At 43.3% G+C, this 20,144-nt stretch overlaps 1 protein-coding gene across 1 annotated transcript; it reads right to left on the bottom strand.

The window, feature by feature from the left end:
- Window positions 1-7,704: 7,704 nt before the first annotated feature.
- LOC110492507 (class E basic helix-loop-helix protein 23) lies at window positions 7,705-9,537 on the bottom strand. The gene has a single exon (XM_021566892.2). The coding sequence runs from the start codon at window positions 9,179-9,181 to the stop codon at window positions 8,504-8,506; it is 678 nt and encodes a 225-aa protein (XP_021422567.1). The 5' UTR covers window positions 9,182-9,537; the 3' UTR covers window positions 7,705-8,503.
- Between the last annotated feature and the right edge of the window lie 10,607 nt (window positions 9,538-20,144).

The following is a 20,144-nucleotide window of genomic DNA, read 5'->3' on the forward strand; positions in this document are numbered from 1 at the left end:
CCAGACAAAACCCGCTGAGTTCAACAATAAATGATCCTCAAGCCGACCACTCTTTTCCTTATTGTTAGGCTGATGTGTAATTCTTATCTTGTTTTTTTATTGGCTCTTTAAAATATTGATTGATTGATGATTGAGACCTGCCACTAGTGAGCCTCATGTCACCCAGCAAGCCTCCACAGTGTTGGCCCTTGTAATTGGTCCTGTAGTGAAAGCAGAAACCCCCCAGAGATTTAGAGGCAGCGCAACAAAACCCCTCAAGTACACCACTTCTCTGCATGGCACCAGATACACAACAGTGGAGTCCAGCTCCAGATACACAACAGTGGAGTCCAGCTCCAGATACACAACAGTGGAGTCCAGCTCCAGATACACAACAGTGGAGTCCAGCTCCAGATACACAACAGTGGAGTCCAGCTCCAGATACACAACAGTGGAGTCCAGCACCAGATACACAACAGTGGAGTCCAGCTCCAGATACACAACAGTGGAGTCCAGGACTAAGCAGATTATCACAATAGGATAAAGTGCCCATAAGAGCCTTTAGTAACTGTAGCTCTGTGGGAGAGAACAATGGGTCTGAGTGGTGGAAGTTGCTAGAGGATTCGGCCCACCCACCTCCAACCCACTCTCTTCTGTCAAGCCTGCTTTTCCTGTAAACCCATGACCTTCAAAGCTCTCAGGTGACCCTGTGTTTGCAAGCTTCAATGGAAAACTCTTCCATAACAAATCAGAATCAAATTGCAATGGATGGCTGCAGTGGAATCATCTTAAATCAATCAAAACACAATATGCAGTAGGCATTTACTTCACAACCTAAACTTGAAAACAAACCCTCTAATGTGAAAATCCTTCTTGTGTCCTCCTCCTACACAAGACAATAAATGTGTGCGTTTGAGTGTTTGAATGTCTGTGTGTGTGTGTCTGTGTTTGCTCGTGTGTGTTTCTGTCTGTGCGTGTTTGCGCACATGTGTGTATGTGTGTGTATGTGTGTGTGTGTGCGCGTGTGTGTGTGTGTCTGGGAGAGCGACTGGAGCATTGAAATGACATGAAGAGTTATTTGGGTCGTAATGAAGCTGCTTAATGAAATCAGTGCCCTTGAAAGTTCTTCATCAATTACAACCCCCCACCTCCCCTCCCCTCCGCTCTCTCTCTCTCTCTGCTCCATTCCAGCCTGTCAGCTAATCCACGTGTACCCCACAATATTAATTAAACAGCGTTTCCTGAAGTACTTAACTGAAGCACTATTATTGATAATGAGCAGGTTTAAAGGAGTCACATCCCTCCAAAATGACTTTTTAAACCGGCCTTATTAAGCAGAAAATGAGACCCAAATGGGCCTACAAGCTCCTCATTAAAAGCCACTGATCCATGGCCATGCGCATGTTCCAACTCTTTTAATTAGGCGAGCGCGAGACGATCTGCGGCAGGGAAACGCCATTAATCTTGCCTTTCATTCAGGAGTACTGCATCCCCTGCACCCCTGTCCCGCTCACTTCCAAGACCCATCTTCATCCTATATGTCTGACACATCTTCATCCTATAACACCCTGTTGTAGTACACACATACAGATGTAGGATCTTAATTTGACCCAGTTTGCTACAGCAGGAAATTATTGAATTATTATGTGTTTGTGTTTACACAGACAGCTCCATTTTTATCTTTTGCCCAATTATTGGTCTTTTGTCAAATGATATTAGATCTTTTTCCAGAAATGGACTGTGTAAATGTAACCTTAGTGGATTATAATTTATGAAACATTTGTAGAGGCTGATACAGTACATTTTTCTTAAGGGAAAAACAAGTCTGAAATTTCAACGTGGAAATGTCAAAGTGACATTTTTAAACCTCAAATACATTACACGTTTTAAATGTCCTGCATTGCAGGAAGGTTTGCCTGCAACAGGGTGATCAAATTAAGATCCTACATCTGTAAGTACAATTGAAAAGGAAAGTAGATAAAAAAAAAAAAAAGATTGTATTGTGTAAAAGCAGTTACAGTTAGGCAGTGGGGAAGGATGACAATAAGATGCAGGATTGGCAGTGGGGAAGGATGACAATAAGATGCAGGATTGGTAGTGGGGAAGGATGACAATAAGATGCAGGATTGGTAGTGGGGAAGGATGACAATAAGATGCAGGATTGGCAGTGGTGAAGGATGACAATAAGATGCAGGATTGGCAGTGGTGAAGGATGACAATAAGATGCAGGATTGGCAGTGGGGAAGGATGACAATAAGATGCAGGATTGGTAGTGGGGAAGGATGACAATAAGATGCAGGATTGGCAGTGGTGAAGGATGACAATAAGATGCAGGATTGGCAGTGGTGAAGGATGACAATAAGATGCAGGATTGGCAGTGGTGAAGGATGACAATAAGATGCAGGATTGGCAGTGGGGAAGGATGACAATAAGATGCAGGATTGGCAGTGATATAGGATGACAATAAGATGCAGGATTGGCAGTGGTGAAGGATGACAATAAGATGCAGGATTGGCAGTGGTGAAGGATGACAATAAGATGCAGGATTGGCAGTGGTGAAGGATGACAATAAGATGCAGGATTGGCAGTGGTGAAGGATGACAATAAGATGCATGATTGGCAGTGGTGAAGGATGACAATAAGATGCAGGATTGGCAGTGGTGAAGGATGACAATAAGATGCAGGATTGGCAGTGGTGAAGGATGACAATAAGATGCAGGATTGGCAGTGGTGAAGGATGACAATAAGATGCAGGATTGGCAGTGGTGAAGGATGACAATAAGATGCAGGATTGGCAGTGGTGAAGGATGACAATAAGATGCAGGATTGGCAGTGGTGAAGGATGACAATAAGATGCATGATTGGCAGTGGTGAAGGATGACAATAAGATGCAGGATTGGCAGTGGTGAAGGATGACAATAAGATGCAGGATTGGCAGTGGTGAAGGATGACAATAAGATGCAGGATTGGCAGTGGTGAAGGATGACAATAAGATGCAGGATTGGCAGTGCGAGTGGCCTGGTATCACTAACAGAGGTTAATTTGGCCTAAGTAGGCCTATTGATGCACACCTCACACACACACACACACACACATACACCCAGTCCCAAACTCACATTGATGATGAGAGTTAAATGCATCTTCATTTCCTGTGTGTGTGTCTATGAGTGGCTGTGGAGGGTGGGGCCGGCCCTGCCTGCCTGCCTGTCACTGTGTCTCCGCATGGAGGATTATGGATGGCCAACTACATCGCTTTTGGCATTAATTAATGAGGATAACGAACTCCCCCTGCTCCCACAAAACCACGGCCCTCGTCAGCTGGTATGGAACAGGGTGATGGGTGAGGGTACTCGGTGTGTGTGTGTGTGTTCAGCTGGTACGGAGCCGGGTGTTGGGTGAGGGTACTCTGTGTGTGTCTGTGTTCATCTGGTACGGAGCAGGGAGCTAGATGCGGAGGGTGGAGTAGAAGGTGTGTGTGTGTGTGTCTGTGCCCCCATTTCCCTCCATTTCCCCCCAAAGTTCCCCACCAGTCAGTGGTGTGTCTGAGGACCATTACAGAGATTAGGCTGTGCCAAGGTAACGGATGCCCCCGTTTGTCAACTCACATCTTCTGTCAAGACCACAGGCCAAGAGGGAGGGAGGGATAATAGTTGGTGAGACCGGGAAATCAAAAAGAAAGGGTGGGGTGGGGTGGAGGGAGTGAAAGGGGTCAGAGGCAGTGACAGAGCGAAAGAGCTCTTTTGATTCTAAAGTGATATGTCAATGTAGCCCTGCCATTAGATACTGTATAGTAACATTGGTCCAGCCAAGTGCTTAAAGATGCACTCCAGTTATTTTTGAACTTTTCCTGTTGAAAACTATATCCCACATATAAATACAATAATGTACACAAACTTGAGAGTAAAATAATATGTTTTGAGCAAAATATTTTTTTTTGGGACACAACTCCATAGCACAGTATAATCTTAAACAATGCTATAGACGGAGGCAAATCAGCTCCTCCATGTTCATGTTGTCCTGCAGTCTCCCCTCCCTGCTCCTCTGGTCTCCCCTCCCTCTCCCTAGGCCCAGCCCCAGCTCGTCTACACAGTCTGGGTTTACAATGTGTGGTGTCAGGTGCCTTGTGGCGATAGGCAAAACGCTTTGCCTGACTGCCATGTTCTGAAGTTTTGCGGCCATATGAACACATAGTCCTCCCCCCAACACTACCCCCTCTTACCCATCTGATGAGGGTAATGAATGGAAGACCCGGACCCATCCCACCACACTCGCAGCAACGTCGCCCCGAATCACATGGCTCCTCGGAACCAACTGACTCACCCGTTCATTGCTTCTGACAAGGCGGGGCTGGGAGGGAGGAGAGCAGTGATGTCATAGAGGAATGGAACACTGGGGGTCCTTCCAGTACCACTGCAGGCACAATAACATAGAGCCATCAGCACTTCCTTCTCTCACGCTATACCTCTTTTTAAAATGTTTCCCTTTGTCTCCCTCTTTCTTTCTCTCTGCTACCAGAACTACCAGAATCAGACACACACAGAAACATACCCCCCCCCCCCAAACTCACACAGGCTCTATTGTTTATGCAAACTTTCCCCCCTTCCACCACTTGATCGTGCCCAAACACCCCTGTTTCCAGTATCAATTGGCATCTAACAGAACAGGTTTGCCTCCCTGAGCAGATTTGAACAAAAACCTGCAAAGCATTTTATTCTAAAGCACAGCCCAGCCCCCCTCATCCCCAACCCCGCCAACAACCCTCGGCAGTATGTACGTTTTTTTGTGAGTGTGTTCGTGTGTGTGTGTGTCTGTGTGTGTGTGCGTGTGTGTTTGTCCTCTGTGTATACGAGTATGATAAAGAGTGTCACAATGTGCATCAGACACGAAGGCCAGTCTCTGAGAGAGCGTAATTAGAGAAAGCAGCGCTGTCAGAAGCATTAGAGAGAGGTTGGCACTTAAGGGCATATGTTTTTACTACTATACCATCGGGTTGTGGAAAAGCACAACAACATACATCAAAGCTCACGGCCCTGCTAATGAAATCACTCCCTTCTGATCCCACTGAGAACAAACACAAACGTTTACAGACACCAGAGATGCAGTTTAGTGCTGTGCACTAGATTGGACACAGTTGTGCAGGTAGGCAGGAGTGTGCTGGGATATGTGTTGGTCTACATAACATCACTGAGGGCATGTGTGTGCATTCCAAATGTGTGTGTGTGTGTGTGTGTGTGTGTGTGTGTGTGTGTGTGTGTGTGTGTGTGTGTGTGTGTGTGTGTGTGTGTGTGTGTGTGTGTGTGTGTGTGTCAACAAGAGTCAGTATATGAGTAGGCTATGTACATCAGGTAATATATGATGAAGTTATCTAGACAGATTGGGAGGCATTTCATTATGGTGCCATTATCATAAATACTGATAATATTTAGGTATCGCATTTAGTTGAACTAATAAACAGCAGTCTATAAACTATTTATAAATAGTTTAAAATCTCTTTAGAAAGTGGCATATTTTGTTGTTGGTTTCGTTATTGTTGGCAATACAAATTACATTTCAAGGGCAAATAAGAGTTGAAAAATATTTTTACTAATTATTTCAGAGTTAGTGTTTCCTTCTAGACCCTGGTCTGAATGTGCCACACACCAAGGTCAAGAACGCACCAATATAGTTGATATTCTCATAATTAATAAATTGTCACCCTGAAACGTACAAGCTACAGCGATATTGAAAGTTGTCTCCATGAACACATACTGTATCAAGTGATAAACCATGCAGTTTACCGGAGACACTGGGAAACTGACCATACAGACTTCCGTGCAAAAAGGCAGCCGTCTCATCCAAGCCAATTAGCTGAAGTGGATAGTGATTGAGCTCGAGACAGAGGCTATGGCCCAAAATCAACAGCACCGTTTGTCAGAACGAATCCCCGATCCTCTGCCTGTCACGCGGGGCTGCTGAGGAGTCGTCTGTCATCAGAACTACAATTTGAGGTGCCAGAGGTGGCATGCTGTTATGACATCTATCTAAACTGTTATAGAGTGACTGGGGCAACCCTTAGCGACAAACAGAGAGACTGAATGATTGGTCTTCTCGTTAGTCACTCAATCTTTCCTATTATATTAAATTCACGTCTATCTTCTGTTTGAATATATGTCCCACCTTGGCACAGCTAAGGAATAGGCTGGTTTAACGCACAGACAGACTCGTGCGTAAAAGGTGGAAAGGTGCAAAGTTAAGTCACAGTGACACTGACTGAAAAGTACCTCGCTCTTTCTCTCTCTCACCATTTTATTGCAACCGAACTTTTCTTTGGAGGTAGCCTATTGTGAAAAACAAATAGAAATGTACATCAAATCTGCCACGTAGGCCTAAATGTATGCCTACATTGACGACAGGTGTGATTAGTCGGAGCACTCATTAAACTGTTTAAAAATGTTGGTTTAAATTGGTATAATAATTACCGAAAATATGTATAACACAGACTACAACGTGTTGCTATTGGTGAAAAAGGCACACCATTCCCTTGTTTTTGATTAGGATTATTTTAAATAAGTCCATTTCTGCAGAATTATTTATTAAGTTGATAAGGAGTTTGTTTTAGTGTGCATGAGTTTTCTGTAAGACTAATTTATTTGTACTGTTCTGAAAACGATAGGACTACAGTAAATGTGTTTGACTGTCCTTCATTTAAAATATAGGCCTACAGCGAAAACAATCGTATTTCTCAGATAAGGATTAAGCTATATATTCCACCTCTTAGTTTTCCATGCAATGCACTGCCCTGCAAATCAAAACTGCCCTCTGTAACGTTCATCGAATTAAGGAGACGAAGGAGACAGGAGTTGGAATCGTCTTAATAATCCGGCTGGGTTGGAGAAAACTCGCCGAGGCCTCGCAATCACCCAAATATCGGGAGACAGGTCCTGGGCGCCCGGGGCGGCTCTTGCGCCGTTCCCTTCAGCGCCACCGACCCCTCAGCACGCCAGCGGGCCCCACCAGCCAGACCCGGCTCGTTTACTGCGATATAAATGTATCTCTTCATGTCAAAGGGGTTTTTAATGGGGGAGAAATAGAGCGGATCACTCAACGAAGTTTCTAATTAATTTTGTGGAACCCATTCATTCGCGACATTACGCAGAAATGAATGATGGATAGGTTTGTCAACGTCATGAAGCCTAGAAAAACTAGGACCGAGATTAGGTGTTAATTGCTGCGATTTTCCATCGAGAATTGTAGACAGGCCTACTGTAGGCTTATATGAAAAAAAATTGTGAAAAGAGTGCATTTCCTAAATTGTTGTGAGATAATTTATAATAGCCTATTGCTGATACTCACCTGGAAATCCACATGGGTAGCCTAATCACGGTCAGTTTATTTATGTTTTAGTCGTATTGAATTCAGTCAAATCAACTAATTTTAGACCGAGGGATGCCTTAAATTAAGACGTCTGGTAAACCACAAACCATTTTAACAAATTGTAGGCTACAACTGAAAAACGTGTGGTAAATTGACAATTCAAATGTTAATTACAAACATAACTATGGTATGTATTTGTGTCTGAATCACCTGACCACTGTCCCAAAAGCTATAAAACAACAAATCAGTTCAGTTCAGCGTTAATAAACTCTAGATAAAGTAAAATGATTGAATGTGTCAATTTAATTTTGTGCATGGTTTAGGTGTGTGGAATCAAGTTTAAGGAAAAAGACAAATAGCAGCCTATTCGAGCATAGATATATGTTTTATTTATAAAGACATATAAACAATATATGAAATTCATGTTGCAACACAACCAAATGCTTCGTCAGGCTGTTGTTTTGAAAACCAATGTCATAGCAGTACTTTGATCAAGTAGTTTTCCACAGTTGTACAATAGCTTACAATCATGTGAATTGTGCAATAACCAAACCAAAATCCTCAATACATCTTTTCAAAAATATATGACATAATAAACTAGTGTTTCCCCACATAGCATCAGTTAAAATTAGGGAAAGTTGATTCAAAATGTACAGTGCTGCAAAAGAACTTGGACACTGGAAAGCGTTTTCGTCATCTCTCTCCGTATTTTTCTTCGTTTTGCTGAATGTTGCATAGTACACAAGAATGAGATATTTAGATCACTCATAACTTTTGCAAGGGTACCGTTTTTATGGTCACACATAAAATGTCAAACTGTCAATTAAAACATGGTAAGTCACGGCCACAACAACTCATCAAATTCCTTTAACTCTGAGGAGAGTTTAGGGAAAGATAAACACTTTCTCCCATATTTAAAAAAAAAGCTATTTTTTAGCTCCAACCCTAATCTAGCCTTTAGTAAAGGCCAGTGTTGTTTTTCATGTTTTTGTTCAATCTGGATGAAACATGGCAGCAGTTATTTAAACATAGTTTAGGATTTACGCATTAGACTTTATTCTGTAGGCCTAGTCCCCATTCCAACGTATTCAAATAACTATAGAAAGTGGGAGAGAGAGACCGATATATGGATACAATTGGATGAAGTTCGGGTATATACAGAGAAACGATATCAAGGCTTGTCGTTGTGGTGCTTGAAGAGACTTGCAGTTGTCCCTGAGTATTTATCGGCGTGGGTGGCGAGTGCCGAGCCCGTGAAAGGGTACACGGCCGCCTGTCCAAAGGGTGCAAGGGCGGTGGGGATGGGCGAGTTGATGCTCTGTCCCTGGTTCAGATAAGCCACCAGCCGCCTCATCTCCTCCAGAGCCTGTGCCTGCATGAGGATGTAGTTCTTGGCCAGGAGGAGAGTGGCTATTTTGGAGAGTTTCCTCACCGACGGGCTGTGCGCATATGGGATCACAGAGCGCAGGCCGTCTAACGCATCGTTCAGGTCGTGCATCCGTCTCCTCTCGCGCGCATTGATGCTCAGGCGCAGAGACCGCTGCTCCTTGGGCTTCTTAGAAAGGGGACCCCCGTGTTTGTCATCGTCGAAGCCCGAGCCCCTCTTCCGGGGGTCCAGAGGGTCAAAACTGTCGTCGTCATCGCTGGTTTGCTCCCCGCCGCTCTCGTTGGACTTGCCCGTCTGACCGTGGAGGAAGTCGGCGGCCGGTGTGAGAGGGTAGCGCCCTCCAGAACTTCCAGTAACCTGACCAGGTCCAAAACCGAATGCGGACTGGCCATAGCGCTGCGTCAGGTCGAGTAGAGTGTCGTTGCTGATGGACTTCAGCAGGTTCTCTTCCCCGGCATTCATTTTCTCTTCCAAAATAAGGACAATTAAAAAAATACGATTTAAATGTATCCTCTTCCTCCCTGTCGTTCTTTTGTCGTGGAGAGTATTCACACACTCTCCCGGAGTCCTTGTCAACACACTTACTCTGTGGCTCTTCAGAACAGTTGCAGTGAATGGATTCGGCCTCTTGCTGAATTCAGCCCTGTTTACGTTCCCCTGCGCGCATATAAATTAAAAACCACTTCTGTAATTGTGTGTTTTGCAAAGCGACGTTAAACGAGTTTAAAGACTGGCATGGGTGAGAGACTGGAGCGCGTGCCTCCTTAACCGGGTTCTAGCATGCGTCTTGCCCTCGCCCTGGGCAGATTGTGACTCGCGCTCAGTCCCACTCGCGCGTTAGTAGGAGCGCGAGGCCCACCGGGATTATCTATCTGTCCAATCAGGGGGGCGTTTTAATTACTAGGGTGGAACACTGGTATGGTCCTAATTTCGATCAGAATAATGATAAGTGCAACACAAACTGACATAAATAGCGTTCGCCTATAATATTGAGTTAGTCTATGTTTGACAAATCGTAGTGGGCATTTGTTGTCCCAATATATATATACAGGAATAAAGACAATCATTAGATAATATTGGAAACGAAAATGCAACTATCTTAGTTTAGGCCACTTTAGGCAGCCTGAAAACAGGCTATGAAGTGCACGGCCAACATAGGCTACATTTTATTTAATCAATATTGGAGGTTTATATGATCATAATTTCATGCAAATCCAACTCCTCCAAAACCCTGGATGGTGAAGTGTTCCAATTCAGATTTCTATTCACTTTTAGGAATACCATTCAACTTTTAGGAATACCACTCAACTTTTAGGAATACCATTCAACTTTTAGGAATACCATTCAACTTTTAGGAATACCATTCCATTTTTAGGAATACCATTCAACTTTTAGGAATACCATTCAACTTTTAGGAATACCATTCAACTTTTAGGAATACCATTCCATTTTTAGGAATACCATTCAACTTTTAGGAATACCATTCAACTTTTAGGAATACCATTCAACTTTTAGGAATACCATTCAACTTTTAGGAATACCCTTCCATTTTTAGGAATACCATTCAACTTTTAGGAATACCATTAAACTTTTAGGAATACCATTCACTTTTAGGAATACCATTCACTCCCAATGTCCAATGTTCAGCTCCAGATATGAATATATGAATGTCTCATTCATATTAATGAAGCAGAGGGATATAGGCTGATTCTTCCTGGTTGACATGTGCACTGTTTGCATAGACTATACGGTATTGGAAAATAAATGTGTGAATAGCACACAGCTCCTACAGGCATTATAAATAGCCAGCAAATGAATACCAAAAAATACATTGTGTTGTAGGCTGTATTTGACAACAGATCTCTGAAGGTTTTACTGCAGAGTGGTCCACAATGAAATAAAGTGAAATTGTATTCAATTGAAATCTGCTTCCCTTATCTCTTGAGCTACAATAAACTAAATGAGAAGTTGATAAATATCCAACAATAGCTTAAAGGAGGCTGGCAGGGTGAGACTGGGAGGGTGAGGCCCAGGGTGAGCCTGGCAGGGTGAGGTTGCCTGGCTGAGGCTGGCAGAGGAAAAACAACACTATTTCACTCCATTTTCTACAATGAAAGACTAGTGTGGATGTTTCAGGACCATGGACAGCTCCAGCGACGCATGTTTCAGCCCAGAAAGACAGAGCGAGTGAGAGAGAAAGAGACAGAGAGAGAGAAAGAGAGAGAGAGAGAGAGAGCGGAACCGTGACCCACTGGGTGGTACCCTATTAATCGTGTAGCCTGGCCAGGCCCCAGAATCAGGGCTTATCGGAGGAAGGGAGGCCCAAGGCATGGTGGTTTACCATGCACATTAGCAGTATCAACACCAAATGCTCACGGACAGAGGCGACAGGGGAAAGCACGGGAAAACATGGCATAGGCCTATTGCATTTCCGAAATGTATCCAGTGTCTTGCTTTAGGCTACTTTGTTGCATCCTCACAACAACTAGCCTAGCTTTGCCCACACATTCAGAGACATAATAACTATATTAAAAAACATATATCTCTCTAAGTAACATCATCGTTGTGAAAGTGCCATCTCAAATAACCTGTCCATGTTTACCATTCATTTCCTTCTAAGACAATTACCGATAAAACATCAGAAGCTCAAAGAAACAGATGACCCAAACAGTGAAACCAACGTACGAAGCAGTAAACAAACAGCTCACCAGATCACATCGTTGTTTTCTTCCTTATGGTCTTTGGGGATTTAAGGCCGGGCTGCAGTTAAATTTACTTAATATAAAGCATTCCAATCAATTTGTTGATTGATTGATCCTCTACAAGTCTCCTATCCAAGTATTACAGTTTGTAGGCTTGCTGAAGCACCACTTCCACTGGTACTAGTAGGAGATGGAAACACTTCCACCTTCTGTTCAGAATGACGTATTACATTGTGATCTGAGCGCGACAAGGGGGTTCTGTGCTCAAGCTACTAGTGAGGTTTTGGTGTGCCCGGAGATGACGTCCCTCCAGGAGGCAAGAAAGAGATTTCGATTTGGAAAAGTGGAATATATTCACAAGGAGTAGTTTAATTGGATTACGGAAGAGGAATGGGGGGAAAAGAGAGGAAGAAGAGGTTAAAGAGAATGAGAGAGGCAGAGATTAAGTTTGAATCTATTGAAGATGGAGGAAAAGAGGGAGATGGTGTGTCAAAGAAGAATGGTGTTAAGTGCAATCAGTGTGAGCATATGCCAGGCCGAGTTATGGAGGTGAAATGGAAGTGAATGAGGGCGAGTTTAGTGAGGTGGATGGTGTGGTGAAGAGCTCGAAGACCGAACCTGGTATTGTTGGACATGATAAAGAAGAATCTGGTCCAGTAGGAGTGAAATATTTGGAGAAAGTGGATCCTTGCCTTTTGGCAGATCCATTTGTGGTTTCAGGGTGGGTGGGAAAGGAATTGGGTACAGTTGAATCAGTGAAGGTAACTTGTAGTGGACTCGTGATATTTGTTTGTGTTTCTCCTGCCCTGAGGGAGCGGGTGCTTCCAGTCACGCAACTTGGGTCAAAATCTGTTTCTTGCTTTGCTCTTAGGAACAGGACACCTTTGAAAGGAGGGATTTCTGGGGTAGCGTTAAGTGTGAAGGTGAAGCAATTGAAGTTGAAGATTCCTGGTGTTTATAACACCCGCAGACCCGGTGGTGAGACATGGTGAGTCACTGTCAGTCCATTTGAGTCCCAGTCTTTAGGATATATCAGTTAGAGATTTTGTGCCACATCCACAGAGATGTTTTAGGTGCCAGGTGCCAGCAGTGTGTAGCAGCAGTGTGTAGGAGGGAGATTTCAAGATGTGGGAAGTGTGCAGGAGGGCATGGGACAGAGGATTGTGTACTTTCGGTAGATCAAGTTGTTTGTGTCAACTGTGGGGATGCTCATTTGATTAAAAAGAAAATCGGAAGTGGCCAGAGTAGTGCAGAAAGTGTCGTACGATGAGGCAGTGAAGAAGGTAGAGGAGGATGGTTCAATGGTGACGGATCCTGAGAGGATCCCTGTCAGTAGTAGATCTGTGCCAGCACAGAGGGATCGGCCAACGAGTGATATATGCTTCATTAAGGTTGGCTTCTTAGTGTTCATGGCAATGGTTATCAACTGTACCAGAGAAATGGAACGTAAATCACCGAAAATAGATCTTGTGGGGGCAGCTGAAGAGAAGTACTTGGGTATATGAGATGTGACTTCAGACGATTTACTGTATTGAGTGTTGAGGGGTGGTACCCCATCCTTCCAGGTCATTGGCATGGTGCAGGAGCTGATAGGGACAAAGTATTGGAATGGGGTAGTGGGTTTTTAACGAGTGTAGGGTTAGTTGGAAGGGTGTTTTTATTTTTTCATTTTGTATAATGGATTGATACTATAGTCCAGTTAGGGGCGATAATGCAACATATTGGATGTCAACTGCCGTTAAACCCTGCCAAAGAAAAAGAAGAACCTACTGGAGTCACTCAAGTAGCACCTTCAGAGGGGTCGTGAAACCAGAAACATACGTTTTTCAGGGAAAAGGAGGAGAACCTGTGCGCCTTGCTGTTCACAGTCCCCGGTTTAAACATACAGCGGATGCCTATACATGGTGCATGTCTTTCTTCAAGATTAAGTTCTTGCCACAAAGTCAACAGACACCACATACCAATTTTATTGGTGTTCTTTCTGTCGTAGATACCATTATAGGGCTAGCTAGCTCTCTGAAGCTGTTTTCATCTGGAATATTGACAAGGCGACACTCCATCTTAACACCACCTCCACATTTACTGGATTGGTTGAACAGTGCATAAGAGACCCTCCCCGGACAGACTTCTACACGTTAGTTTACTCCTGTGGAGATAGGTGCTACTCAGAATTAGTCAGAAACATTTATTCAGATGTCAAAATTGACTACTATAATTTTGTTCATAAAGTCAGTCTCCTCCAAAACTGAGTTTTGTCAGTGAGTTCGTCATGACTTTCTTGAGGGTTGGGTTTTGATTTTGACAATGCTCACTTGCCCAAGTTTCAAGTTTTATTAGTCTTATATATAGGATACACATGGTATACACCACAGGAGGTTGGTGGCACCTTAATTGGGGAGGACGGGCTCGTGGTAATGACTGGAGCGGAATAAGGGGAATGTTATCAAACACATCAAACACATGGTTTTTATGTGTTTGATGTCATTCCATTTTCTCCGTTCCAGCCATTGCTATGATCCATCCTCCCCTCAGCAGGCACCTGTTGTATAGACCATCCAACGAAATGCTTACTTACAAAAATGCTTACATACACAGCTGCAGTATCCAATCCTACCGTAGAACACACAGGCAGTGAGACAGAATGCCCATCTGAAATAATTTACATAAGACAACACCTCACCTTCGCCGTGTCCAATAGGATCAAAAGCCTAATGTATCATGAGTAAATTGTGACTGACTGAATGATCTACAAATAATAAGGAGTAGTTATTTATGATGCAAGGTTCTTCAGTCTCCTGCACTGTCGGCTCCAATGTCGAACAAGCCTCTTAGCTAGATGTAAAAACCGGTAACCCTATGGGGAAAATGAATGGGGAAAGAATAGGGTTTGGGGATAAACGCGAAAATAAGGTCTGAGGTTAACACAGACTTATGAGATGTAAACGTTTTGTTCTATGATAATATCAGACAGTTAACAAGACCTTTATGAATTATAAAGCCTTTATGTGCTTTTTTTATTCCATAAATGCTTCAAAATTCCCAAAATGTGATGTTAGCTGATGAAGATTATCTCATAGAACAGAATGTATAAGATCTCCTAAGCCTGTGTTTACCACAGACCTTGGATTCAGCGTTTATCCAAAACCCATCCAAAAACGCCATTAATGTCTTCAGTTTCTTGGAAATTTCTCGCATGGAATAGCCTTCATTTCTCAGAACAAGAATAAACTGATGAGTTTCAGAAGAAAGTTCTTTGTTTCTGGCCATTTTGAGCCTGTAATCGAACCAACAGTTGGTGATGATCCAGATACCCAACTAGTCTAAAGAAGGCTAGTTGTACTGATTCTTTAATCAGAACAACAGTTTTCAGCTGTGCTAACATAATTGCAAAAGGGTTTTCGAATGATCAATTAGCCTTTTAAAATGACAAACTTTGCTAACACAATGTGCCATTGGAACACAGGAGTGATGGTTGCTGATAATGGGCCTCTGTACGCCTAGGTAAATATTCCATAAAAAATCTGCCATTTCCAACTACAATAGTCATTTAGAACATTAACAATGTCTACACTGTATTTCTGATCAATTTCATGTTATTTTAATGGACAAAAATTGTGCTTTTCTTTCAAAAACAAGGACATTTCTAAGTGACCCCAAACTTTGAACGGTAGTGTATATCTAACAAGTAATATCTAACAATGCACATAATCTAAAGTAAAGCAATGTCAGTGATTTCAATATATGTACACTGCTCAAAAAAATAAAGAGAACACTTAAACAACACAATGTAACTCCAAGTCAATCACACTTCTGTGAAATCAAAATGTCCACTTAGGAATCAACACTGATTGACAATACATTTCACATGCTGTTGTGCAAATGGAATAGACAACAGGTGGAAATTATAGGCAATTAGCAAGACACCCCCAATAAAGGAGTGGTTCTGCAGGTGGTGACCACAGACCACTTCTCAGTTCCTATGCTTCCTGGCTGATGTTTTGGTCACTTTTGAATGCTGGCGGTGCTTTCACTCTAGTGGTAGCATGAGATGGAGTCTACAACCCACACAAGTGGCTCAGGTAGTGCAGCTCATCCAGGATGACACATCAATGTGAGCTGTGGCAAGAAGGTTTGCTGTGTCTGTCAGCGTAGTGTCCAGAGCATGGAGGCGCTACCAGGAGACAGGCTAGTACATCAGGAGACGTGGAGGAGGCCGTAGGAGGGCAACAACCCAGCAGCAGGACCGCTACCTCCGCCTTTGTGCAAGGAGGAGCAGGAGGAGCACTGCCAGAGCCCTGCAAAATGACCTCCAGCAGGCCACAAATGTGCATGTGTCTGCTCAAACGGTCAGAAACAGACTCCATGAGGGTGGTATGAGGGCCCGACGTCCACAGGTGGGGGTTGTGCTTACAGCCCAACACAGTGCAGGACGTTTGGCATTTGCCAGAGAACACCAAGATTGGCAAATTCGCCACTGGCGCCCTGTGCTCTTCACAGATGAAAGCAGGTTCACACTGAGCACATGTGACAGACGTGACAGAGTCTGGAAACGCCGTGGAGAATGTTCTGCTGCCTGCAACATCCTCCAGCATGACCGGTTTGGCAGTGGGTCAGTCATGGTGTGGGGTGGCATTTCTTTGGGGGGCCGCACAGCCCTCCATGTGCTCGCCAGAGGTAGCCTGACTGCCATTAGGTACAGAGATGAGATCCTCAGACCCCTTGTGAGACCATATGCTGGTGCGGTTGGCCCTGGGTTCCTCCTAATGCAAGACAATGCTAGACCTCATGTGGCTGGAGTGTGTCAGCAGTTCCTGCAAGAGGAAGGCATTGATGCTATGGACTGGCCCACCCGCTCCCCAGACCTGAATCCAATTGAGCACATCTGGGACATCATGTCTCGCTCCATCCACCAACGCCACATTGCACCACAGACTGTCCAGGAGTTGGCGAAGGTTGCGGGCGGTGCAGTTGCCGTACCAGGCATGATACAGCCCGACAGGCTGCTCTCAATTGTGCATCTGTAAAAGTTTGTGAGGGTTTTAGGTGACAAAAAAGGACAACATCAAAGATGGCACCGGTGGGATTCAAACCCAGCCCTCCAGTTGTTATCATGATTTAGCATAGTCCTAAAAAAAACAATATAATCCAATATCCAGATGTTAGCAGTTAGCAAAGCTGCACTTCAAATTGAAACTTCAAATTAATTAAACTTCACATTAATGTTTGAGTTTGTACAGATTTTGTATAAAGTTTATACTGTCAAAATAATTGTATACTATATTTTATTGAAAAACACGATCTCAAATTTACCAGAACATGGATGCCCCAAATTGGCCAGAAGATGGCAGGATTGTCATACAAAGCCTGTAATATTCTAGTCTACTATCTCCTTGTTTTCAGTGAAAATTTCTTGTCAGCTTTTCATCTGCACCGGTCTGAAAATACAGGATGAGTTGAAGTAATGTGAAGCAATGTGAAGCAATATGAAGCAACATGACACAATATGAAGCTATTTGTTTGAGGTCTAGTGGGGATGCTTCCTGTTAACCAGTTCTGTCAGTTGTTCATGTGCAGTTGAAGGAAAAGAAAGAGGAAGCAACTGTATAGACTATTGAAATGCAGCATGTTCATGTCCAGTTGCCAAATACATCCCTGGGTGACTCCCAGAGAGTGCACATAACATATTCTCGCTGTTCTCGCTTACTAAGAAGTCACTTCTAATTCAGAATTAGAAGTGTATTTATCTTTTACCTTTATTTAACAGCCAACACAGAGAGCAATGTAAACTGGACAACAATAAGCCACCACATTCAGAAGGCTTTAGCAACAGCTTACATTGCCATGGTAACTAGAGGTCTGTGGGCTACAAAGGTAACATGCTATTTAGCACTGTGTGGTGCACTAAGAAGGCTGCAGTTACAGCTTATGACCACTGAGAGTCAGTCTAGTGTCTACTGATCATTATACACACACACACACACACACACACACACACACCCACCCACACACACACACACACACGCACACAATCTGCAGCATATGATTTCATAGGCTACTATGAGACTATAAGAATATAATTTCTTTATTTTTCCAGAAGGAGCTTCAGTTGTAAGACTCAATAAGAATATGGCCAGGCTGTTGATATATAGTCAAACAAAGGTAGTGTGTGGTTTCATAAAACATTGATGCATGTTGTATTCCTACTGGGCATCAGACTGTGATGTTGATTGATATTTTATTGTTGTCAACAAACATGTACAATTTGGCATTTTATTTAACCTATGTTCTCCATTTCCTAAGGGTTCTCCATTTCCTAAGGGTTCTCCATTTCCTAAGGGTTCTCCATTTCCTAAGTACTCTTCAATAACTCTCCTTTTTCATTTTCATCAAGACCTCTGGAATGAACTGGAAAGATTTGGACATAGTGTACCCTAGCATGTATACTGAGATATGTTGTCATGTGTTCACCAATCATGATGTATCTTGTTGTGTGTTTTAACCAATCAGCAGGCAGCAGGGAAACTAGGCCTTGGTTTCCTGAGGGAACAGAAGTGAGGCTGAAGACTGCACTCCACACTGGTTAAGCCTTACACACACACACACACACACACACACACACACACACACACACACACACACACACACACACACACACACACACACACACACACACACACACACACACACACACACACACACACACACACACGTTGAGACACTTCAAAGAGCTGCTCTGAGTAAAGATGGAGCGGGCTCCTTTGATCGCTCCCTGCTGAGTCTGATTAATGTGTAGATTTACAGTTCAGACCTGCAGGGACCTGGCATCCATGACACCCAGATACCGTAGAGGAATCTCAACCTCCAATCAGAACCCTTTCTCTTGGTCATCATCCAATCAGTTCTTACATTCTCTCTTCCGACAATTGGAACGCTCTCTTTCTTACAACATCCAATCTGAATACTCAAAATAACTGACTATTCATCCAATCAGGAAACTCTAACACTCAAAATCCAATCAGAACTCTGTCACATTCCCTGATAATCCAATCAGCTGTTTAAAATTCTTTCTGCCTCTAATTAGAGGAGTTTCTCTGCAACTTCAGTACAAATCACCTGAAAAGCTCCCTTCCATGTCTCCTTATCTTTGTTTTCCACTGATCTGTAACGGGAGAAACAGTTGAATGTTGTGGGTGCTAGTGCACCAGTTCAGTTTACTTTCAATTGGAAGTGTGCTTGAGTGTCTGTTATTTGGTGTAGAGTGGAAAAAAAGTAGATCTGCTGAGCACGCGTTGCACCTACATTTCATCACATACCCTGCTGACAAGAGGTAACATGGTACATACATTTCCCCTCAGCCTCTTTCTATCCTCTTCCCTCTCTCCTCTGATCTTGTTCTCTTTTTCCTACTGCTGCAATTTGATGCAGATTTTAAAAAGAAAAGGGGAGAAAGAGGGGTGGTGGGGGGATTAGAGAAGACCATGAAGGTAGAGAGAGAAAGAGAGAAGGGAGAGATGGGACAGGCCCATGAATAATTGTTGAAGATATTTTTCCTCTGACCCACTTTGAAGTCCATTGTGAACCCTTTAAAGGGGCCACACACTCTGTCAAACATTCACTAATTAATACCTAACAAAATATACAAAATATAAAATGAACTGTGTGACCTTATCTGGGAAATGTGTCTACATTTCTGACTTCATAGAATGAAACACACACAGGCGCTCTCTCTCATGTACACACACAAACACACACACCCATACACAAATAACCCTCCGCATCCTTTTCTATAGGCAGAAGAGAATGAGCTGTCAGAACAGTTGATTGATGATATCTGTCTGTCACCATGGGACAGTCGCCATGACGATGAAGGGTCAGTGAGGTCAGAGGTGATGTAATCTCTCCAAACCGTCCCTCTTGAACACAAACACAAAGAGGAAAACAACAGGTTTACCTATCACACACAGTTTAAGACGTCAATATCGTCAATAAAGGATTTCATTAATATTGGAAAATACACTAACAATATAACATACTAATATTGTGAATATTATGAATACTGACCAGAGCAATATTGTTTTATGTTGCCATGGTGCAATCTCAACAACACCACAGCCAAGACTAAAGGGAACATGTTATGAACCCAAAGACCTGAAGGGTGCTGTCCATCTGACTCTTTCCCTGTCTATCCCTGTCTCTCCCTGTCTCGCCCTGTCTCTTTCTGTCTCTCCCTGTCTCTCCCTGTCTCTCCCTGTCTCTCCCTGTCTATCTCTGTCTCTCTCTGTCTCTCCCTGTCTCTCTCTGTTTCTCCCATAACTCCCTCTCTCCCTGTCTCTCCCTGTCTCTCTCTGTCTCTCCCTGTCTCTCTCTGTCTCTCTCTGTTTCTCCCATAACTCCCTCTCTCCCTGTCTCTCCCTGACTCTCTTTGTCTCTCCCTGTCTCTCTGTTTATGTGTGTGCAATACATTTGTGCTCACAATAGTTTTGAAATTTTCTCTTTCTTTTTCTTGGGTCGCACTCTCTAACACCCTCTCCCCATTTTTCAATTTTCTCTCGTTCTCTTCTAGTAGGGTAACATCCCCCGGGGAAACTGTAATTCTCACAGGAACCACTTTATGTCACCATCCCCTCACCCCCAACACTTTCCCTGGCTACCAATAATCTTACTAAACTAAAAATGTTGTTTGTCTCATCTAAAAATGTAAGTCACTCTAACAAAACAAATTT

The sequence above is a fragment of the Oncorhynchus mykiss genome, chromosome 16, assembly GCF_013265735.2.
Source record: "Oncorhynchus mykiss isolate Arlee chromosome 16, USDA_OmykA_1.1, whole genome shotgun sequence".
Taxonomy (NCBI): domain Eukaryota; kingdom Metazoa; phylum Chordata; class Actinopteri; order Salmoniformes; family Salmonidae; genus Oncorhynchus; species Oncorhynchus mykiss.